The sequence below is a fragment of the Thamnophis elegans genome, chromosome 4, assembly GCF_009769535.1.
Source record: "Thamnophis elegans isolate rThaEle1 chromosome 4, rThaEle1.pri, whole genome shotgun sequence".
Classification (NCBI taxonomy): Eukaryota; Metazoa; Chordata; class Lepidosauria; order Squamata; family Colubridae; genus Thamnophis; species Thamnophis elegans.
The window spans coordinates 32,302,110-32,327,480 of record NC_045544.1 but is presented as its reverse complement, the minus strand read 5'-3'; the positions used below and the strand labels follow the sequence as shown (position 1 = coordinate 32,327,480).

At 39.3% G+C, this 25,371-nt stretch overlaps 1 protein-coding gene across 1 annotated transcript in view; it reads left to right on the top strand.

The window, feature by feature from the left end:
• Positions 1-25,371, top strand: part of REV3L (REV3 like, DNA directed polymerase zeta catalytic subunit) — an 88,200-nt gene that overhangs the window by 5,364 nt on the left and 57,465 nt on the right. The window contains exons 2-5 of the mRNA XM_032215688.1: positions 16,960-17,149; positions 20,242-20,316; positions 21,986-22,146; positions 24,632-24,722. Of these exons, the coding sequence (XP_032071579.1) occupies positions 16,960-17,149; positions 20,242-20,316; positions 21,986-22,146; positions 24,632-24,722 (517 nt within the window). The remainder of the gene's footprint in view (positions 1-16,959; positions 17,150-20,241; positions 20,317-21,985; positions 22,147-24,631; positions 24,723-25,371) is intronic.

The window sequence follows — 25,371 nt, the reverse complement described above, 5'->3', positions numbered from 1 at the left end:
TTTATGTCTAGGTCTTCACTGACTCATCAAGCCATTTGTATAGCTTCTCCCAGACTGTATAAAAGTCTGTGTCTTCTTTGTCATTAATTCGCATCGTCAGTCTGTTCATTTCTGCTAGTTCTAAAATTTTATTCATCACCATAGTGTTGGTGGGGGCATTTTCACTCTTCCAGCACTGTGCGTAAACAATCCTTGACGCTGTCAGAATATGGACTAGGAGGTATTGGTCAGATTTGCAAATTTTTTGATCTATTATTCCTAATAAGAAAGTTTCCGGCTTAAAGCATAGTTTAATTGACAGGATTCCATTCAGCCATCCTAGTATTTGCTTCCAATATGCTTTGGCTACCGGACACGTCCACCACATATGGTAGTACGTGCCCAGCACCGTTTTACATTTCCAGCATATGGCTGAAACTTTTGAAGACATTTTCGCCAGTCTTGTCGGTGGAAGATGCCAGCGGTAGAACATTTTATATATATTTTCTTTATAGGCCGTCGACTTTGTCAATTTTAGATTCCATTCCCAGACTCTTTCCCAGTCGTCTAGATCTATTGAGTGGCCGATGTTTTGGGCCCAGGTTACCATGACTTCTTTTACTCTTTCTGCTTCCGTTTTTCGAATCAGTAAGCAGTTGTATATTTTTGAAATTAATTTCTCATCTGGTCCAATTAAAATTTTATCTAATTCCTGGTTCTTGTTCTGGAAGCCAGGTTGTGCTAGATCGAATTTATGTTTGTTTTGAATTTGAAGATATGGCCACCAATCGATGTTTATTCCCTTATCAGCCAAATTTTCCCTGGGGTTTAGTTTGTTTTGGTCGTCTAGCAACTGTTGGTAGGTAACAATTTTATCCAAGTTTATCAAATTCGGGTATATCAGGGCTTCCGTCGGAGATATCCATTTAGGTAGTTGCGTATAGTATCTCCTTCTAATTTCGAGCCAGTCCTTAATCAATACCCCCCTTAAATGGTGACTACTAAAATAATTGTGGATTTTATTTCCCTCGCACCATAAGTAGTTGTGCCACCCGTATTGCAGGTCGTGGCCCTCTATTGTTAAGATTCTTTTATTAGCTAACATTACCCATTCTTTTATCCACATAGTTGTTGCTGCTTGATGATATGTTTTCCATTCCGGTAATCCCATTCCCCCTTGAGTTCTTTTATCCTGCAGGTGCATATATTTTATTCTGGGCTTTTTACCATTCCATATAAAGTTACGAATCATTTTGTCCAAATCATTATAAAATTTTTCCCCTAGCTTAACCGGTGCCGTTTGAAATAGGTAGAGGATTTTTGGGAGAACATTCATTTTAATTACTGCGACTCTTCCCATCAGTGATAGTTGTAGTTTTGACCAGGTTTTTAAGTCCTTTTGGGTATTCTGTAACAACTTATCATAGTTGTCTTCTTTTATGGAAGAGCACTTCGCAGACAGCCAGATCCCTAAATACTTAATTTTTTTAGTTACCTTTAATTCCATTGTTTCCTCTAGTTCTCCAATCTGGTTTTTGGGGAAATTTTTTATAATCATTTTTGTTTTTTCCTTGTTTATTTTTAAACCGGCCACACACCCAAAGTTCTCAATGTCCTTCATCAAATTCGGTCCTGAAGGTAAGGGGTCTTCCACGATAAAGACCATGTCATCCGCGAAGGCCTGTACTTTATATTGTTCTTTTTTTATGGTCAGGCCCCTAATTTCCTGATTTGATCTTATCCGATTTAAAAGGACCTCTAGAGACGTAATAAATAGTAGTGGGGAGAGCGGGCACCCTTGTCTAACACCCTTTCCAATTTGTATCCTCTCCGTTAGTTCCCCATTGACTATAATATTTGCAGATTGCCGTGAATATATAGATTCTATAATCTTAATAAATTTATCGCCAAATTTCATCATTTTTAGTTGAGTGATTAGAAAGTTCCAATCTAGGTTATCAAAGGCTTTCTGAGCGTCGACAAAGATTAATGCGAGTTGTTTCTCGGATCTTGTTTGATAGAATTCCAGGGTGTCCATTATTATTCTTGTATTGTTTCTAATATGTCTTTTTGGGAGAAAGCCGTTTTGATCCGAATGGATACTTTGATTTAATATTATTTTTAGTCTTTCCGCCAATATTGATACAAAGATTTTGTAATCTGCATTTAACAGGGATATGGGTCTATAATTTTGGACCTTGCTACTGTCCGCCTCTTCCTTTGGTATTAGGGTAATGTAGGCTTCCCCCCATGATTTTGGGACCCTACCATTTTGCAATGTATCATTACATAGTTCTAATAATTTGTCTTCTATGGTATTTTGAAGTTTTTTATATATTTCCGACGGGAGCCCATCCGGCCCAGGTGTTTTATTGTTTTTTTGTTTTTGAATGGCCTTTTTCAGTTCTTCTTGTGTAATTTCTTTATCGAGCATCTCTCTCATCTCCTCCGACAAGACTGGAAGCTTCTGCTTTATAAGGTATTTTCTAATGTCCTGTTCATTAATTTCGTCTTGTTTATATAGTTTCCTATAATAGTTCTGTACTATCTTTTTCTTTTCTCCTATTTCTTGTTTCAGATTCCCCTCCTCGTCATACAGTTGTTTAATAATTCTTTTGACCTTCTCCTTTCTTATTTTGTGGGCCAACCATCTCCCAGTTTTATTTGCATGTTCAAAATAATTCTGCTTCATTTTCTTAATGTTTTGTGCTATTTCCTCTTGGGAGATCAAATTTATTTGGTGTTTAATTAACTCTCCTTTTTCCCTGTGTCTACTATTTTCTGGCTCTTTCTGGGTCAGCAGTTCCGTCTCTCTTAGTTCTTTGTTCAGTGTATTAAGTTTTTCCCTGTGCATTTTGTTTCTTCTTATTATATAGGCTATGGAAATTCCCCTCACAACTGCCTTCATCGTGTCCCAAACATTTTGTATTGAGGTCTGCTCTTTACCGTTTTCTTTAAAGAAGTAGCCCAGTTCCTTTTCTATTTGTTGTACAAATTGTTTCTCTTGTAGTATGTTCTGGTTTAATGTCCACCTAGCTTTTATCCTTGCCTTCCCTTTCCATTGCCATAAGACTGGGTGATGATCGGCCCACTTGTTGGTTATTATTTCAATATTTACAGTATCCATGAGTAGCTCCGAGTTTGACCAAACCATGTCGATACGGGACCATGAATTATGTGGATGGGAGTAAAACGTGTACTGTTGCATCTTGTCATTCATTGCTCGCCAGACATCATAAAGATCTAAATCCTTCACCATATTTACATAGGCAGACGGTAGTTTCCTTCTTGTGCTTTTCTTGTGGGTACCCTTATAGTCCATCTTACCATCTGCTATAGCGTTGAAATCCCCTAGAATACATATATTTTGCCACTCTATTTCATTTATCCTCTTATATAGATTAATATAAAATCTCTCTTGTTTTTGATTTGGGGCATAGATTCCAACTAGTAAAAATTTTTTCCCACCATTAATTATCTCCACCATTAATACCCTACCATCTTTGTCTGCATATATTAATTTGGGGTTCAACCATTCTTTTATATACATCACAATTCCTCTTTTTCTGGTTTGTGCTGACGAGCAGAATGTTTTACCTAGTTTTGGACAGACCAACAGGTTATTGTATTTTTCTTTAATGTGGGTTTCCTGAAGACAGATTACATCTAACTTTTGTTTCACTAGATCCAACAGTACTCGTTTTCTTTTGGAAGTTATGTTAAGACCATTTACATTAGCTGATAGTACATTCGTTTCCCATTCTTCAATTCCCTTACACGTTATTCGCTTTGAGGGCACCTTTGGATCGAGTCTCGATGGGTGACCTTGCTCTCGAATCTTCTCTGCCATATCTCTCTCGTTCTCTGGCCTCTCCTGGCCCCCGCCCCTCTGGTTGAGTTTCAATTATAGTGTCCCCCTGTCTTAAAAGTCCTTCTTTATTAAATCTCTCATCGTCTGCTAGTAAAAGTTCCTGGAATTCTTGAGCTTTCGCCAAGGTATCTATTCGGTATTTCTTTTCCCTCCATGTTATCAACATTCCTTCTGGAAGGAGCCATCTGAACTGAATTCTGTCTCTGTTTAAACGTGTGGAGAGGAAGTTGTATTTCCTTCTCTTCTCTCTGACTCTCCGTGGAGTCTGTTTTAAGATGAGAATTTCTTTACCTTTGTATGTTAGAGAGTCCCCTCTTATTGTACTTAGAATGTCCTCTCTCAGCTGTCTTCTCAACACCCTCACATGGATCTCCCTCGGAAGCCGGTGGCGTCTCGCGAAGCCTGTATTGACTCTATAGGCTTCGTCCAGATCATTAATAACCTCTTTTTTCGGCCTGCCGAGGACTAATCCCAGGATTTCTCCAATCAGCTCCCGGAGGTTTTCATCTTTTGCTTCCTCCACGTTTTGTAGTCTTAAATAATATGCTGATCGCTCTAATTCTAGCTGGAGGATGGCCTCCTCCAGGCTTGAGTTTATAGATTCCAGATTGTCCTCCACTTTGTCTATCCTTTTTTCCGCTATTTCCGTTCTCCCCTTAACATTTTGAATTTCCTGCTCCTTTTTCAGCAGCGCTGTTTGTATTACTCCTATACGTTCCTCAATTTTTCCCATATTGTTTCTTACTTCACGCATTTCATTCTTTACTCCCTCCAGGCCTTTGGCGACACTTTCCCCCATCTTCAATATTGTCTCTTGTAGGGAGTCCATTGTTACTTCCTGGTCTTGCAGGGTTGGGGCTGCCTTATCTCCCGTTTGCCTGCCCTCAGGGGACTTTTCCCTCACCGGGGTAGATAGGGGAGTTTGCTTTTTACTCCCTTTAATTAAGGTTACTGTTTTCGTTGCCATTTGCTTTAATTCAGCTCTTCCCCTATAAGGTGTAAGTCTAGTACCTTCTGAGTGCTGCTTAAGTAGTTATACAGAGCCCGGGGTACATACAGGGTAATTAAGCTGGAGCAGGGCTGTGAAATATAGGCTCAGTTAATTCTATAGTATCTGGGAGAGTCAGGAAGAGAAACGTTTCAGCGTGATACGACAGGGTGCAGGAGAGGCCAGAAAGTATTTAGAACTCACCCATCAATCTCTTCCTGTTGTCAGTGTAGTGTTTTCCTTCTGCTGTCTCTGGCTGTAATATGACACCGGGTACTTCAAACCCTTGTGATTAAACTTCTTTCCTTTTTCCCAGGCAGGCAAATCCAGCTTCTCTTCTTCGTCTCGTGCTCTGTTAATCCTCAAATTTAACTAGTCCAAAGCCTGTCTTCTTCTATTCACAACGTCAATCAGCTTTCACAAAAGTTCACTGTTTGTATTTAATAGCCGCTGCAGATAAATGCGCCCACACACGTATCTGTATTTATTGCAGTAAAGTTGTTTATCTTTTAGGTTTAGGCTTTTAAGTCAGATCTTGTGATTACCGTCATTTGGTCCGCTATATATTCCCTGCAGCTGTCTCTCCCTTCCTTATTAGTGGCTGGCAGTCACGCCTTCTGGTCGGCCATTAATCAGCCGACCTCTTTTGCACGAACTCTGAGGGAGCCTCTTGCTTCGTGGGAGGAGATCGCCTTTCACCCTCCACTGCACAGAGGTTTCCCCTCTCCAAAGGTCCTCGCACCTCGAAGGGACCTTGCCTATTACGGCCACGCTCGTGGAAAGACCGGGCGAACCGAACAGAGAGTCTGTCAGCAGCCCGTTCCAGCGTGACGCCAGACCGGAAGACCGGTACCACTTTTCTTTGCTCCCATACTGCTCCTCAGTGTTGCCTCTGAGCCCAGCATTGACAGAATCCCCGTATCATGGGGTCTAAGGGTGGCTAGCATTGATGAGCGAATTGGAGACAAGGCAAGGGGATGGCAGAAAAAAAAGACAATAATAACAAGGAGGAGAGGAATCAAGTTTTTGCAGCATTAGGAGCAGAATACAGTGGCATATTCATTCTGCCATTCTGTGCAGGGTGGCCAAAAGGCAATGATGGGGGGGGGGGGGGGAGAGAGACAGGTGTGTGTGAAGTTGAAGTGGAGACAGTCACACAGGACAGAAGAATGTGACCATGGGATACTGTGATAGTTGTAAATATGGGCCAATGGCCAAGTTCCCAAAGTTTTATTGTGTGTCCATGGGAACCCTGACATAGTTGTAAGTGTTAGGAGTGGTTGTAAGTCCGTTTTTACAGTGCTATAACTTCGAACAGTTGCTGAACAAATGGTTGCCTTCTGAGGAGTGCTTGTATTTCTTTATCATTTAAGGCTGTAGCGGTTGTTAAATCAATATTTTAATATCTCAGCCTTTTACATAGCAATATTGGATTGCATTCACTTAATAGTTAAGTATTTTTGCAAGTTTATTTTTATATCCTTTAGATTTACTCCTATATTTCAGTTTTTTAATTCATTGTCTTTTACTTTGCAATTAGCTTAGACACTTTTAATATCATCCTTTTTATCTCTGTAACATTTGTCATTGAACTTAGTTCAGTTTTTGTCACCAGTCATAACAATTGTTGTCATTTGAAGAAGATAGGAAATGTATTATTCTTGCTTTTGTTATAGCAATGGACTATTACATAATGTATCCTCCATAAAATAGTGATAATTTCTTCCACAAAAAAAAAAAGCAAAATCCTCCCTCTTCCTTCCCAAGCTTTCACATCACTAAATATTTTGCAACCTTTTAAGGAAGATAATGGTTATATTTTTGGAATTTTATCCTTCTCTTAAACATATTAACTGACTGATCTGCTGATAGAAGTCAATAAGCTAAATAGCATATCCAGACTAGTTGTATAAAAAAGTAATATGAACAATAAAAATATTAGAATTTGAAAAATTCATTTCAGTGGGTAATAGCCAGAATTGAGATAGTGTAAAAAAAATGTTACAAGGTCAAGGTACCAAAATTGAAAATCATCTTATGTGATCCTATAACATGTCGAAAATCAACCGGAAGTCACCATTCCTGAACTTCCGGGTTCCCCATAGGGCTGTTTTTCACCCTCCAGAGGCTTCAGGGAAGCTCCTGAAGCTGCCGGGGGGGCTGTTTTCGCCGTCCCCAGGCTCCTAGAAAACCTCTGGAATCGGGGAGGGCAAACAAACGTGCCAAAAGCGGGGTGCTATGGTGCACACATGCTCACTGGGTCATGTGCGAATGTGTACTGAGTCGCACACATAGCATTATGGGCATGGTACACCCACACATGACCCCCTGCTCTCCCCCCGCTTTTGGCACGGGAGTCAAAAAAGGTTAACCATCACTGCCATATAGCATTTAAGCAGAAGAATGCTTACTGTGTTGTAAATGGTGAATTAAAATTTAAGTTTATTTTCAGAAAAATATGTGACTTTTTTGACAGTATAATAAGTGAAGTTTGTTACTGCCCCCTTCCAGGTTTTTTTTTTAAAATTGACAATGTTGCCAAGAGTGGCATTCCAAAACCCACTCCCCATCAAAAACATTAACCAAGGCCATCCCTATTACAGCCAGATTCAGCCAGAATCAACATTATCATTTACTGAGGCTTGAATTCAAAAGCTGATCAACAAAACTTTTTATGGTTGCTGTATCACTATTAACTGTTTTAGGTTAATTGGTCTTTAATTACATAGTACTAATTTTGCTGAAAGGGATGTTGTGGCTCAGTGGCTAAGATGCTCTGCTTGTCAATCAGAAAGTTCGGCAGTTTGTTGATTCGAATCCCTAGCACTGCATAATGGAGTGAGCTCTGGTTACTTGTCCCAGTTTCTGCCAACCTAGCAGCTCGAAAGCATGTAAAAAATGCAAGTAGAAAAATAGGGACCACTTTTGGTTGGAAGGTAACAGCATTCCTTGCGCCTTCAGCGTCTAGTCATGTTGGCCACATGACCATGGAGACTCTTCAGACAGCATTGGCTCTTCGGCTTTGAAATGGAGATGAGCACCCCCTTCTAGAGTCGGGAATGACTAGCACATATGCGCCAGGAGAACCTTTACCTTAATTTTGCTGAGATCTTTTCCCTTTCCATTCTTCAGAGGTTCATGTGGTGTTACAATACCTATTTTTCCTTCATTTCTAATAGGCAGTTTATTCTTACCAGCTTTACATTTTGAATTTCTTTTTATGAAATCTTTATTGAGAAAATTGGATTGTTAATATTGACTCTTTTTTATAAGGCAGATGGACTGTGATGCTCTATTCACAGCATTACATCAATTCTACTTCAGGAGAGTTCTAATAGTAATTAAGCTGCCATAAAAGAAGTGAATGCAATTTTAAAACGGTTGCAGTGTCCCAGGGTCATCTTTTTGCGACATTCTGAGAAGCAAAGACAATGCGGAAGCCAGATTCACTTAACAACTGTGTTACTAACTTAACAACTGCAGTGATTCACTTAACTGACGAGAAGTCATAAAATGGGGCAAAATTCATGTACAAATTCTTGCTTAACAATGGAAATTTTGAGCTCCATTGTAGTTGCAAGTTGAGGACTACTTGTATTTAGAGAGGAATCTATAGAAACAGTTTCTTCATGAAAACTACTACAACATCAGCATATAATCATTTTTTAAAACAATGATAAATACAGGATACCTTCTCTCCATCATTTATAGGTAACTTAACTGCAGTTGTTATGTTAATTAACATGGTTTTTAAATGAATGTGTTCTCCATTGACTTTGCTTGTCAGAAACTCACAAAAGATGATCACGACCCCCACATGACACTGCAATCATTATAAATATGAGTCAGTTTCCAAGTGTCTGAATTTTGATCACATGACTGTGATGCTGCAATGATCATAAGCTGAAAAATTGTTGTAAGTCACTTTTTCAGTGCTGTTGTAACTTCGAATGGTCCCTAAATGAACTATTGTAAATCGAAGAGTACCTGTATATCTTAATAACTTCCATGCAACCTAGTATACACCTAATCATTTCATTTTCTTAAGAAAGTTAGTAGTAGCAGAGAAGAAAAACAAATCATAAGAAAGTAGAAAGAGATTTACATTCTTGGCTAAAGGCAAGGAGCATGCTTTTGTTTTAGAGTTCTGTTAACAGTTTTGAAAAGAATAGATCTGTCAATTAGGAGAGTTAGATACAAAGAGTAGAGATGCAAAACCTGAATTCATAAGATTGCATGTTGCCTGTGAAAAACTTAGGTGTAATCTCCAGGTCTCTTTAAAAGTTTACCTCAAGTTGCTTTCTTGCTCCAGATGAGTTAGGCCCCAAACTCCACCTGTTTACTACTTCAGAGAAAAGAGCTACATTTGAATTACCTCTACAATCAGGTGTAGTCAGAAAAATTCAGTATAGCCACAAAAAGTAATCTTAACAAATACTTCACTTAAGTACCCACAAGAATCCTGTCACTCCTGTTACCAGCAAAACAAATATAAAAATATTGCATGTTTTTTTTAAAAAAATGGTTTAAGGTTTCTTAGAACCTAGGTTTTTTTACTAGTAATATAAAAAGAATCTAAAGCAACTGTATACATTTAAATAGAAGAACTTATGAATGCTATGATTTTAATATTCTTGATACATTTGTATAATATCTCCCTTTCTGCTTTACCTCATGTTTCAAGTATCTGTTGATATTTTAACATTATCTAGATACAATGCAGTATCACAATAAAATGAAGGAATTATATGGCATTCCCCATCATGAGAAAGTGCTTAAATCTGTGGATTTAATTTCCTAAAATTTCCTAAATAGCAGTGTTGAATATATGGAAGTTGAAATCCACTTATCCAGTTGACCAAGCTGTTAAAACTGGTTTCTTTGGGCCTTTTAATTTAACGTTTAACATGACAGTGTGTTTGCTGTTGCCTTAATCTTGGGGAGAAAAATTAAAAGCTAATTTTTTTCTTTTTCGACAGAATTAAAATTTATTTCTAGAATTACTATACCTGTAGCAGAGTTAATATATAATAATAAAAATACTAACAATATTAAACTGCTGTTTCTACAATGTGTATATAAAATATTTCAGATATGCATGTAAAAAATTAGTGTTCAGCAAAGGCTTGTGCTGTATAGCAATCCAGATTTGAAGAGCAGAATGTGATTCAGAGCTCCCACAAATATACATGTAGCAACTGTTGGGAACATTTTAAACCAAATGCATATGTTCACAACAACAATTGTGCATGGCCAGAAAGAGATACAGATATTTTAAGGTGTTTTTGACAGATAAGTCCATGTATATTCTGAATCATATTTTGTTATTTGAATTCAAATCTCTACACAGTTCTAGCAGTTGTTTGTTTTCCTTTGAGCCATGATATAGTAGCCAAAAAGTTGCTGGGATTGTCTGCAGCTGATTTCTTTCTCATCTTTGTATACATATTTGTTACATTATATTTATTGTTAGATAGTATAAATGAAGCCCTTATGATTATGTTTATAGATTTAGCATTCATTCATGATAGAAAAAGATTTTTTTGTCTCAAGTAAAAGATGGCAGAATGTTTTTGGATATTTCAGTTAATTGAAATGAACAAAGTTTACTTTTCTATAATTTCTATGCTTCTCATTTTATCAGTAAAAAGTGCCTAAATTAACAATTAAAGCCTGTACATATCAAACATTAAAGCTCTAAACAGGCCAGATTACTCAAAGCAGAGTGAGGAACTTGTAGTTTATCAAGTGTGGCTTTATTGCTGTGGCATAGGATAGCATTTTGTTTATAACAAGGTGGTGCAGTGGTTAGAGTACAGTACTGCAGGCTACTTCTGCAGTCTGCAATTTGGCAGTTCAAATCTCACCAGGCTCAAGGTTGACTCAGCCTTCCATTCTTCCGAGGTGGGTAAAACGAGGACCTAAATTGTTGGAGGCAATATGCTGACTCTGTAAACTGCTTAGAGCTGTAAAAGCACTGTAAACTGGTATATAAGTCTAAGTGCTATTGCTGTAACTATCCTGAGTTTAAAATCTTGTTTGATAATACACCTGTTTTGTAAAATATTTACATTTTATAAAGTATTACATTTGGGGTATTATATCTAAGAATCCAGGGGATGGGGGCAGGCATCAAATAATACAATAAATCCTCAACAGTATTTCAGATGGAATTACCAATATAATTTCTTTCTTTGATTAAGATGCTCTTTTGAATTTTTTTTGTAAATTTCCCAATATTAATTTTGCTTTTCTTGCTATGTGTGCTTTAGAACAAAAAAATTAGAGATTCTCACTACATTATCATTGTGTACATATGAAGTGCTCTTGAATTGCAGTCTAGAGGAGAATCAAAATTATCAGTATTTACTAGGAGTTATCCCCTTTGGAATACACTTAATAATTGTTTGCTCGTGGGAAAGAATGATCCCTTGATATTAAGAAACAGATAACACAAGAAAATGCAGTACTATTTGGTTTAAGGTAAGCACCTTACCTTACGTATCTTAATGTTTAAATCTATTCAGATCTAGTTTTGTCACTTTTAAAATATATACACAATAATCATATAGATGTTTCACTTAAATTGAAAGTGATCTTTTTCAGTAAAATTTTCCTCAGATTGAACAAAAGGCAGCCAAATTAATGTCTATGGTTGAGCCTTACAAAGGGCAATCACATGACTGCAGGATGCTACAACTATCACAATTGCAAGCTCTGATTCTAGTCATGACAATGAGATGCTGCAATAGCTGCATCTATGAGGGCCAACTGTAGGTGCTGTCATAACTGCAAATCATTGCTAACCAAGTGGTTGTTAAGGGAGGACAACCTGTAGATCAGAGGTGGGTTCCTACCTGTTTGGGCGAACTGGTAGTGGAAATTGGGTGCACCCCACGTTTCCCTGCCTGTCTGCCCACCGCTCAGTCGCCCCACCCATCCAATGCTTGCCCCACCCACACGACGCTCACTCGCTTGCTTGATGCTTGCCCCACCCATCTGAGCCCTATATAGGCCTTTGCCACATGGCCCATCCTCCAGCTACGTGCCTCGCCCGCTCTGCTCAGCTCACCAAAGGTAAGTAAGCATGCTGCCTGACTGTCTTAGGTTGAGGACTGAGGCCCCAGAGACACGCTATTCCCTGAGGCCCTGGAGCCACCGCCCACTTTGGTCAGGTCAGGGAATGTGCAATTCCCGGCTCCAGCCTTGCCCCCTTGCCATTGCCGCCTTGTGGCTTGCCTCAGCCAGCTTGGGGACTGCGCCATTCCCCGGCTCTGGCCTTGTCCTGGAGCTGCCTCCCTCGCTGCCCCTCCCTTCCTGTGGCCCTGGTCCTAGTCCCACTTCTGAGCCACCGCCTCTTTCTTCAGAGCAGGCTACTTATCTTCTGCAGTGGCTGGTCCAGAGTCCATCGGATGGCAAGCTGGTTGGAGCTGGGAATTGGCTGGCTGGCAAAGAAGCCTCCCAGCTGCCCCCTTTGAGAGCCATTCACTTTCAAACCAGCCACTGACTGCTCTGCTCCCACCACTGTCATAGAAGCCGCTCACCACCTCCCCAGGCTAGGCCCGCATCTCATGCCAGACCGAGACCGCAGCTGCTGTCCGTTTCCTTTTTCTGCCCGGCCAGCGGGAGAGGTGGCAGCACCGGTCAGGCCGCTGGTTCTCAAAGAGGTGGCTAAGAGGGTTCTTTTCCACCCAGTCCCTTGCTGCAGGGCGACGAAAAGTCCTCCGGTCTCTGCCACCATCTTCGTGTATGCGCATCCTTCTTACCTGCTGCAGGACTTTTCAGCGCTCTGCGATCAGAGGCTGGCTTGAAATGAACTCTCTCAGCTGCCTCTATCAAAGCTGACGGGCTAGACAAAGGGAGCGGACAGCGGCAGCCTTGGTCTGGTGCAAGCTGCAGGCCTGGTCTAGGGAGGCGGGGAGTGGCTCGCCTGGGGGGCTTCTGCAGTGGACACGGGAGTGCCCCTTCTCACCTCTGATGGCTGCCCCCCCAAAAAAACCTTGTCAAAAAGTCCCCAAAATTTTCCCACTTGTTTGGTGGGTGTGGCTCGGTGGTGGTAGCCATGTGATTGCCTGTGCGTGAGTGACATCAAGTTGGCCACGCCCACTCAGTCCCATGCCCCCTAGCCACACCCACTGAACCAGTGGCAAAAAAATTTGAAACCCACCACTGCTGTAGATGAGTTGCAGTTACAATAAAATTTAAGGTACAAGAAACTAGTGTACAGTACTGTTTTTACCAAACTGATGCAGTGGCTCATTGAATAATTTTTGTTAGGGGCTAAGATTGCAATACTTACTTTTTAATGCTTTCAGGAATACCAGCAACTAAATAAGCCATATGTGGTAGGCAAATGTTAGTGCCACTACTGAAAATAGATGGGCATGGCCTGGTCCATGTGTGGCCAGCTCTATGTCGCTCACATGGGCCGGGTGGTGTTGGGGAGGAAATCCAGGGGTCTCTAATGGGTGAGGCGGTTGGTGGGAGTCTCATCCCACAGATGAGGTGAGGTGAGGCAATGCAGGGGGTCGGATGGGGGTGGGGTGCTGCAACCATGAGGCAACACAAGGTGCGGGGCAGGAAGTGCCAGAAACTCTCTCTCATCACGCATTCACTGCCCTTCGTGTGCGGGGGCCGATGTTTTCTGGCAGCACCGGCAGCCTGCTAGCCACTTAGCAAGCATATTCTATGGCTTTGGAACCTGCTCCACTGGACTGGCTGTCCCAGCAGTACACACGGCAGCAGGCAGAGGCAATGAGGAGGTATGCGATGGGGACTGCTGGAACGCTTACTCTATCCCACTCTGTTTTTGCTTGCGTTTGGAAAGCAGGTCACTGCTGGTCAACTTCACCCCCCCTTTTGCAGGTCTTGCCCTTGACTTGCTCATGGAGCGTGTTCCCCTTGCACATCCGATGCGCCTCAGCCCCATTGCCACTACTGCTCAGCAGACCCAGCTCAAAGAAGGTGAAGCAGCCAGCTAGAAAGGGCAAGTAGAGGTGGTAGAGCAAGCCCAGGCCCAGCAAGTAAAAGGCAGCCACCGCAAGCCGGGAAAGCCAGATCTCCATCGGCACCATGGCCACCCAGGCCCAAAAGAGAGGGGAGATTACACGATCCTGGCTGGGCCTGAGTGGTGATGGTGCCAATGGGGATCCGGCTTTCCAAGCTCACGTGGCTGCCTTTTATCTGGTGGGCCTGGGCATGTTCTACCAGCTCTACTCGGCCTTACTAGCTGGCTGCTTCGCCTCCTTCTTGCTGGGTGGGCCTGGTGCTCTGGGCTATGACGGCAGCAGCCTAATGGAGCTGCATAGCTGCTGGTGGCCTTGGTGCCAAGTTGCATTGGGTGCGTAAGGAGAATGCGCTCCACACGTGGGCCAAGAGCAGGACCCACAAGGGGACCAAGATAACCAATGGTGACCTGCTGTCTAAACACAAGCAAAAACAAATGGGATATAGGCAGGCCGATGGTGTCTGGCAGCAGCCACCCCACCCCTTTTCTTGGCCTGTGGCGATGGCACTAACCGGAAGCAGAGGCGCAGGAGGGAGGCACACAGTCCAGCCTGCTTGATACGCCAGGCAGCTGCCTGCCCTGTTCGAGACATGTGGGCTGGAGCAGGGGCATCTGGTAATCCGCATCACGTGCCTTCCTCCCATTCTCCCTGCCGCTGCCGCCATGCCTGTTTCTTGGATGACCAGCCCTGTGGTGCAGCAGGCTGCAGAGCCCCTGCTTCTGGAGATTCCCCCCCCCCCCCCGAGCATGCACACAACACAAATACATGCACAGAGGCAACAATGGGGCGGGGTCAAAATGGGAAGTCTCTGGCAAGTTGAAAACTAAAACCTGCGGAGCAGTGGCTTAACTTTTTGTCCACCCTCCCCTCAGTTGCCTCCACACCTGCTGCCAAGAAGACAGTTGTGCTTCTGCCTTCCCCCACAATGCCAGAAGTCACATGCCACCACCGCTCGCCTGTTGTGTCCCCCACCACAGCCTCTGTGATCTGCCATCGCACCTGAATGGGTCCATTGGATGTCTGAAAACAGTCCGTTTCTGGCCTCTGGAGGGCCTCCAGAGAGTGCAGGGGAGGCCATTTTTGCCTCCCCAGGCTCCAAAAAAGGCATGCACGCATACACAGGGCTGTGTGTCACACATGCATGTGCAGGGGGCATGGCCCAGGATGGCATTAAATTATGGGGGTGGGCATGTGAGCGCACACGCATGCTTTTGGCACCCGAGGTGAAAAAGGTTCGCCATCACTGTTCTAGTGCAGATGTGCCACAGGTGGCATGCAGAGCCATTTGTCAGAGCATGTGAGGCGCTGCCCTGCGCATGCACGCTGGCCAGCTGAGTTCACCCTTTTTTAAAGCCATTTTTCTCCCTCCCCAGGCTCCAGAGGCTTTATAGGAGCCTGGGGAGGGCGAAAAGAGTCTCCCTGCCCTCCCCGGAGGTCCTCCGGAGGCTTCATGAGCTTCCGTGAAGCCTCCGGAGCGCAAAAAAACGGCCCTATGGGCAAACTGGAATTTTGGCAACAGACTTCCGGTTTGCTTAGATGGTTGTTTTGACTGCTCCAGAGACTTCAGGGAAGCCTCTTGAAGGTCCCTGAAGCCTTTGGAGTGCTCAAAACGACCTTCCAAGCAAACCGGAAGTCCGTTCCTGAAATTCCGGTTTGCCCGTAGGGCCGGTTTTTTGCACTCCGGAGGCTTCACGGAAGCTCATGAAGCCTTCGGAGGGCCTCCGGGGAGGGTGGGGAGACTCTTTTCACCCTCCCCAGGCTCCTATAAAGCCTCTGGAGCCTGGGGAGAGCAAAAAAAGCATGCAAAAAATGGGTTGCGCCTGTCACACATTGCATTATGGGTGTGGCACGCCCGCACACGATCCCCCCTGCGCTCCCCCCACTTATGGCACATGAGCCAAAAAAGTTCGCCATCGCTGTTCTAGTGCATAAGTAAACTGGCGATAAACATATATAACTTTTTATTTATGAAGTAAGGCAATATTTCACAACCTAGAATTATAGAATTGAAATACAGTATATCTTTAAGCATTAAATTGAAGAAAGCTCAATCTTAGTCATATTCTAAATAAATTCTGTTTATGACTTCTGCCTAAATTAACTGATACTTCTTAAAATTTTCCTGTACTAGATTTTGTGTAAGAAATCTGTTTATATTTGTTTGATATTTCACTATGGCATTTAAGGCAGAGTTCGCCAACCTTTCTGGCTTTGAGGACCAGTTGGAGTGGGTAGTAGGGATGGTTCCGTACGAGGGGCGGGCAAGCATGCACAGCTCCATTTACTGCTCATGCAAGTTGGGAAGTGCACACATGCATGGTCACCCACTGATTTGGGTGGCCCAGTTTAAACAGCTCACAGCCCGGTAGAAGCCCAGGTGTTGGGGACCCCGATTTAAATCCTCCCTCCCTTTTTATTTTATGATCTTCTAAGAGAGAATCCATGTCCTTGTTTCTTTTTTTCTTTTGGGAAGTATTGTATCTGTTTACATTTATTACTTACCCAGAACCTATGGGAATAGGGTAGTGCAAATATAATAAATAAATAAATAATATTTATGCATGCTGTTTTAAGAAACAGAGTACTTTAATTATTTAATATACTACATTAATAATTTAACATTATTATATTATTGCTTTAACTCTGATTTTTAAACTGTTTCAAAGCTTTTATGGAAAGCAAAATATATCACATACATTGGCAAAAAGAGAGGCTTCTTTAATAAATGGCAGAGGCGTTAGTGACATTCTACATTAGTAACAAGTGTAATACTTTTGCTATTTATTAAAGAAGCTTCACTTTTTGAGGCATCTTTTGAACTCTGGATTCTTAAAGGAATTGCATTTTAATAGTGTCCTTTAAAGCAGCCTTATTCTTTAAAAAAAAAAGAAATGGACTGCTTTAATAAATATCTGAGAACTGCTGTTCCTGTGTAAAGTCTTAAGTATCCATTTGGAATCATTTGCAAAGGGTAAATAACTGCAGTCTGTAATGTAGCATAAATAAATAGTATATTTATATGTGGATATTTCAAACCTGCTTTAAGCACTTATTTGAAAGTTATATCTTTCTGAATTTTCAGAATTACTTTGAACAATTTGTTTCTTCTTCAGGTCAGAAGACTTGTCTTCATTTACATGGTATTTTCCCTTACTTGTATGTGCCATACGATGGTTATGGACATTTGCCAGATCATTATCTGCGTAGTTTGGCATTCAGCATTGACCGGGCACTCAATGTCACTTTAGGAAATCCATCTTCTTCTGTTCAGCATGTGTTTAAGGTGTCACTAGTATATGGAATGTAAGTATTGATTTATTTTTTAAACATTGTTAAATAATACAATTATTTTTGAGAATAGTTAATCTATATACTACTAAAACTCTTTTGCTTGTTTGTATGTAACTTTCAGTTGGGCAAAATGGCGTATCATAGGGCAACAATTTTTGAATTGAGGTACCTCAAATGGACTAATTTAAAGAATACACCCTCAATTGTCCTCATCAGATTGAGATTTCAAGAATCTCCAGACCTTTTGTAATGGCAAAATTGTGAATGCTATAGTATTATCTGTTGTACCTCCACAATCACAGGATTGTGATTTCTGACACTGCCTGCTAGCTTCATACCAATAAAGTCAATGGGGGAAGCCAGCTGGAAGTCAGAAATAGCTCCCACTAAGTTTTTGCCCCCTTGTGGACATTCTGATATTAGATAAGGAAATATTTCTGAAAGCATGTTTCAGTGGGTCATGGGTTGTCTGTTATTTGTATCTGCATATACAAAACAGACTCCCACTCTCCTCATAGTATTCTGTACTTTTCCTGGATGCTATCTCCACCATATGAGATAGGTAAGACCAACACCCCTTTACTGTAGCCATACCTGCTTTTTAATTTTCACAATGAACCAACTCCATTATTTTTTTTCTAACAAAATTGGCTGCAGTGTTTTTTGGTATAGGTTGGAATTTAACTTTTAAAAAAGCAGCAACTGAATAAACGATCTTAATTACTTTTTTGCCCTTGTTTTTAAATTGAGGATTTTAGAGATGGAGAGGGAGTAGGAAAGACAATAGCTGAAAGATTACAATTAAAATACAGAAGAAACATGGTAAATGTCATTTTTGCATTGATATGCATATCAGAATTTGAGCCTCTTAGATCTCTAAAACTTAGAAGAAAAAACAGAAACTAAGAAACCCATAACTGCAAGTTGGGAATGTGAATGCACATTTCTCCACAACATGATAAATCTTGAACTAGTAACATTTTTGAGCTAAGAAGTAAAACTAACATATGTATTAGGCTATGTATTAGGACTATGCAATACTTCAGAATTGATTCTGAAAATATATTTTGGAGCACAGAGAGGAACAAATGTAATTGCAGAGACCATCCTGAGGAAAGATATGTCTGCTTTCTGTGAATTATGCTGTATTATTTTCTGCTGTTTCTAAAATTGATTGTGTAAAGATATGTTTAATTAATTGATTCGGTTGCTTCAGATGATAACTTTTGAAGTATTTTTTAAACGTTTAACCCAATTCTTCCTAAGAGAAGGCATATTTAATTACACCCTTCACCACTGTCATCTATTGTTGTAACCCTAGAATAAAAATACAGGGATTACCAAGGGTTTTCTTTGTGTTCTAATTGTTCCTTGTAGCAAAATATTTTAAGTGTTTCAAGCTTTCTTCAGTCTGGAATATAGAGCACTCTGGACATTCTGAGTTTTGTTTTGAAAGAAAGTTCTGATGAAAGTTGTTTGTCCTTTATGCAAAAAAGCAGCTTGTGTACACTCCTTTAAGTGTTTTGATGCATGTCTTGATCTGTTCTCTTGAGAGATTATGAGATGAATAGTTTTTTTTAGGGTATTTCAGCTCCTTTCTTCTGTATTTCTTGTGATACCGGTGTAAGAACTGCACAATTGAAGAAAAAAATAAAGCTTTCTTGAAGTTGAGCCCCTTATGCCTGGTGATTTTATGGATAGATTTTCAGTTTTACAATATTATAGAAATATTGTAATGTGTCATTGCCTTCTTCCAAGCTTCCTTATGTAGCTTAAGGGTTCTTATATTCCTGCTTAGCTTTTAAGTCCAGGCAAGGTTAGTCAGGGGTTGGCAGCTACAATGGCTGAGCAATTGAAAGAAATTGTGAAAAAATAATTTAATGTGAGAATTAGTGGAACAAATATTTTTGTTCATCTGTTTGAGCCAAGACATTATGGAAGGATCATGATGTGGTTTTGGTTGGTGTCCCTGCCAGTGTTAAAAGTAGCTGATATTTCAGCCTTTTCCCTTCCCCCTCGGTCCTTACATTAGTAAAGATATCTCATATCTCTTAATGGAGACAAACTATGTTTCTTAATCTTTCCATGTAGCTTAATAGTGGTTTTAAAGCTATAGTTTAAAGATTTCTTAACTCTTAAATGAGAGTGCACTTTATATTTCAAAATTTCCATAGTTTGTATAGAAGATACATTGATTTCTGTTGTCAGAGTTGATCAACAGTTTAGGTAGGTTAACTTTGGAAGAATGTTATTAAATTTATACATTTATGAAACACCAGTATTTAAAAGTAGAAATATTTCTTTTGTAGGGCAAAATAAACCTGGGTAGAAATTTCAAGTTGCTTCAAATTAGCATTTATGGCATTCCCATAATATGCCATACTTGATCATTTATTTCAATTGTTTTATTTGCATGTGAATAATCTTGGGAATTAATGTGTAGATTTATTCTAAAAGCCTTAATTAATAATTTGGAATTTAAGTTAAAAAATGTGGTTGCCATTCCCTACCTTATTATTAGGGCTACTATGTAATTGCCCTTAGCTGCACGATAAGCAAAAAAAGTATCCCGTCATCTATATTTTTGGAAAGGCAATAAAAAAAGTATGCTGATCTAGCTGCCACAATGTTCCAAAATAAAGAGCTTGGGGTGGGCCATTAGCATAGTTGTGTATGACAGTATTCGTGTACTATGGCAATGTAATAGCCAACTAATCCATGTTCTCTCTCAAACTTGGAATTTCAAAGGGTACAGAGATCATTATTTAAGTGTCGGAATGATGTCTCCTCACTTGTGCAAGCACTATAAAAAGCTTTATTTCAGATCATCCATTAGTAGTTCTCACTTCAGATTGAAAGATGATTAATACACACTCAAATTGTTTCTGAGAAATGAAATAATAATTGATCTTTCATTCTGTGTTACTTCGTATCTGACCTGCAATAAAAAAAACCTATAAATAATATGTACAGGTGAATCTCAATCCTAGATTGGGCTGTGATGGGAAAGGTTCCTATTACTCTGCTGAGGGCATAACTTCATCAAAGTGATTATTTGGAGCAGGACAAACCAGAATATAATATACTGGATTTTTGTTTTCCAGGCCTTTTTATGGATATCATGAAAAAGAAAGGCAATTTATGAAGATCTATCTTTACAATCCTGCTATGGTAAAAAGGTAAATATTTCTTTTGTTAGTATTTCCATGGTATATCTTTTTATACAGAGACTGGAATGAGGGCTGACACATCATAATTTTGAATGGTTGCTGAACAAATGATTGTAAGTTGAGGCCTATTTGTACAGGCTGAAGATTACCTGTACAGATAATATTTGACTTTTGACAATAGTTTGGATTTACGATGGCTTCGGAAAGACTGTGTTATCACCTGTAAAACATTTCTGGCAATTGTAAAATGTTTTATGATTTGTTCAACAACTATGATTTCAACTAATGACCATGTGATTCATTTAATGACCATTGTAAAAATGGTCTTAAAAATCATGTGATCTGGTGGATGCCTTAACTTAAAACTTGCCCAATTTTCCACCAAAATTCTGATCCCAATTACACTTGTAAGTCAAAGACTACCTGTATCCACAGGGCTACTGTGAACTGTAGATAAATTCTTAGTACTTATATACTACTCCATATTGCTTAATAGCACTCTCTGAGCAGTTTACAAATATCACCCTATTGCCCGCAACAATCTGGGTCCTCATTTTACCCGTCTTGGAAGGATGGAAGGCTAAACTGGTCAGAATTGAATCCTGGGTATGGGCAGAATACTGCATTCTAATCTCTGCACCATTACGGCTCCTAGCATGTAATACAGATATCAAATTTGTTGCCCCTCTTTTACCTGCCCTCATCCCCAGGTAGTTGGTTTTTGCTAACATTCAGTAGCAAAATATGGGAAGGCTTAATTTGCATAATTAATAGATAATCTTAATCTCCAAAAGGATAAATGCAATGAAAAATTCTGCTTTCATCAATGCAGTAGCATCATTGCTGTGCTTCTTGCACCCCTTGGCCAATAGAAAAAAAAGCTTTAAAAAGTGCCGTAATGCTGAATGCTGTTATAACAATAACTATAATCTATGATTTATTAAGATATACACTATTGCAAAATTTGCGCTTATTTATTATTTTTCCACAGATTAATCTGCTTCAGTCACAAAGAAGGCATCTCTACTTGTTTCTGCTTTTAATTAAACATGGCTTTAATTATGATGAACTCAACAAAAGTCACAACCTGTCCTTGAAGTTATGACTGCCACAAACACAGGCCCTCAGTAGACACATGACAGCAGTTCAGAGGCTTGACAACTGGTTCTCATTTACAACCAGTTGCAGCATCCCACTGCCACATGACTGTGATTTGCGATGGTTTTGTCATTTTGCAGCAAAAATACCCACCCATTAGATACATTGAATTTGCTTAATGAACATGTGATTTGGTTAATGATTGCAGTTACTCACTTTACGAATGTTGTAAAAGTGGTTGTAAAATCAGACTAAGTCACTGCTGATGACTGCAACAATGTAGACCAAAAATCTGGGCCCAGTTGTGGTGGTTAAGTGAGATCTACCTGTATGCAATTTCTTTTTGCTCAAAACAAATATTTTGAACAGCTAGACACAGACATCTGTAGATGCCTCAAACACATGTGTTTAGGTTCATCATATCTTGTTTTTACTATCTAAAATGTTATATGTGTAGGTGAAATTCTTGGTACAGATATCAGAAAACTGCTATATTCCATTTATGTTCAGTAATGTTCCCATGTTTAAATATTTCTTTAAAAATAATTTTGAAATACTACTGATGATTTTTTTTATTTAGAGTATGCGAGCTTCTACAAGGTGGCGCTATAATGAATAAAATTTACCAACCTCATGAAGCTCATATTCCCTACCTCCTTCAGCTCTTTATAGATTATAACTTATATGGAATGAACTTAATCAATCTGGCTGCAGTCAAGTTTAGAAAAATAAAGAAAAAAGGTATGCAAGTTATCTCAAACATATTCAGACAATTTAGCCTCTAGAATAAACTGTAAATTATGGATGGTAATTTAAAGAAAATAATGGTTGCCTTTGTATTAATTGCTTACGTTCCACACTATTCTCACCATTAATATCTGCTGGGTGCATAATCCAAGAGTCTCTGTTTTCAGAATAAGAAATTACAGCTATAATGTCTGAGTATTACTTCTCCATGCTTCTTTTTAACTTTGTATCCCTCTTGCTGTTTTAATGAATGACACAACAGCAATACCTCATGCATAAAACATAAGCACATGACTTCCTGAACGTAGTCGTTGTGATTACTTAACCAACCATGGTGTACAATAGATAAATGTAAAACATAAATACAATACATTAGTCCAGTCTGTGTTTAGTTGTCATTTGAAAGTGAAATAAAGAATTATTACTTTGGGTCATTTTCTAGGGATCCCATAATGTACATAGTTGTTTAGGCTCCTTTCCCTTTGCTTTGCTGGGAATAGTTGTCAGGTACAAACAACCACGCTTGAAGAGTTCAATCCCTGTGGTATCTCAGTACTGGAGTCAGACTGGGCTCTGCTGTTCTTCTGCAGGGTGCAATCCTCCTTTCTCCATTCTCCATCACTTTCATTGTACTGTGGCTATTGTGTACTATTTTGTAAGATTATATAGAAATTAATATAGTGCTATCTTCTAATTTGAGGAAAGAGCTGAGTCTTTATTTCTGCTGTTTGACTGTTTTCTTTCTTTTGGATCTGCAGTTTGTTTTTCTGTTACACCTATCTTGCAATAGTTCTTCATCTGATGTCTATAATTATTAAAGTATTCTCTAATAGATGCTTCAGGTACAATAATGTTTTTTTCATAATCACTATTCCATTCAGTGTGTTTTGGACTTAGATAACAACCACATTTATTGTTAACAGATTTCTCAAAATAATTTTTTTATGTGTGAAATCACTGATGAAAATGGGCATTTCATTCTTCTGTCAGAAGCTAATAGTGGGAAAAAAATATTGAAGAGCACTTTATAGGTTTCTGCAGTTGGTTGAAAAATGGATTTAGAATCTGTTATCTCTTTAAAAAATATAAATATATCCTCAAGTCATATTGCACTTCTGGTGACTTCATGAATGTAATTTACTTGGTTACATAAGAGAGGTTTTCTGCAGGTTTCTCGGTCTGTCATAATGGACACTACAGCTAGATTTAAGGCCTGGAAATGAATATATACATAATTCTAAGGGTGCTGTGGGTGAGAAAGAAAATGATTTTTTGTAAGATATATATTATACCTGAATATTGCCAATTTCTTAAAAGCCATTTCCTGCCAGAATTTTCAAATCAGTTATATATAGGTTTGTGATGCAGTCATAACAGATATGGCCAGTGCTGTACTTTAAACCTTCGGCTTGTGAAGAAATGCATTAATTAATTATAGCTAGTCCTCACTTAATTATCACAGCTGGAACTGGAAACTCTGTCCTTAAGTGACACAGTCCTTAAGTGAAAAATAACTTGACTGTACCAGATTTATGATGCCACTTCTGCCACAGACAAGCAAAGTACTTATGATCATTAAACAAAATATCATGATTGTGACTTGTAATTTTACTGCCAACTTCGCCATTGACTCTGCTTATCAGAAACTGGCTGTGAGGTGCACAAATATTGGTCATATTTATGCAGGACACTACAATGGTCATAAATACCTGCTGATTGTAAAATGCCTGAATTTCGATCGTGACCATGGGGAGGCTACGATGGTCATACATGCAAGGGCAAGTCACAAAGTTAACCTTTTCAGTGTCATCCTAATTTCGAATGGTCACTAAATAGGGCAGTTGTTAAGCAAGACTGCCTGTCATAGTACATTTGCATAAAATATGCTAATCATTGGATGTAAGAATAAGTTACATAAAACTTGTTCCACTCTTGCAAATTCTTCTCATGTTTCTTATATTCCTGCCATAATATCAATTATTCCCTTTGGGATCTTCTGTAACATAAGGAAGGTTGTTTTTCTGCTCTTATTTGGCTGTCAATTGCTTGCTTCTTTATAGAAGTTAGGCATCATCGTAAATATGTACTCTAATAGTAGTGTTTGATGGCATCTATGATGAGTGGCTATGTTATTACATATACAAAGACTTGTTTTGTTAAGTAACTCAAAGGCATCTCAATCCCTGAGAGTTAAGAATTCATAACTTTCTCTGAAAATGAGATAATTTCCTAGATATATTTTTGCACTTCCAATTTAAAAGACTTTTAGATAAAATTAGATGTAGCAAACAAAATGCAGATGGGGATTAATTTAAACTGTTATTTAATTCCATGCTTATTTTATTGCAGTGTTTTGCCAATAAATGATCTGTAATAAACTTCTTGTTAAATAAACAGTATTTCAAATGTTTAATATATAAAGTTTCAAATAAAGTGGCATGTTTTCTAATACAACATATTGGCTATGTTTTATATATAGGTGATGCATTTGAAGAAATTGCAAGTTGCGGAGATAATTGGACAAAATCTGCTACCAGACCCCATCAGTGGGAAGATAATCAGATTCCTAGGTTAGCATATCTGGATACATATTTGCCTTAGCAAGTATCCTAACCCAAGGGATATCTACATACATATACTAAATATACTAAATATAGCGGCAGGTTTAACTAGTTTAATCAAATTAAACTTGTATATTGACTGATTGGTAGGACCACAAATCTAAATCAACGGGCTACAATCAAAGTTCTTCCTTTAATTTTGAATTTATTTTGCTTTATATACTAGGATAGAGATAGCCTTCTGAGAACATGCTAGCACCCATGTATTATTTATTTAGAATGTGTTAATGGGAGAATTGTCCTCGACTTGAGGATCTCTTAAATAATTGAAACTACTTTGAAATATTATGACATTTGACCCAATTTTCTCCTATATTTTATGGCTGCTGACACATTTTTCCAGTAATGTAACTGAAATAAACATTTGTCTCTAATACTTCTAGTTAGCCTACATACATGCTAGTACACAATCACATCTAATAGTCTCCAAATGTTTGAAATTGCTTCTTCTTTAGCCCTTGGCTTTTAGCCATTTTAGCAGGAATTATGACAAGCGTGACCCTCAACATTTGAAGAGTACCTGCATTGTAAATATGGTTAGGTTAGGTTAGGTTAGGTTTATTTGATTTATATACCGCCCTTCTCCCAAGGACTCAGG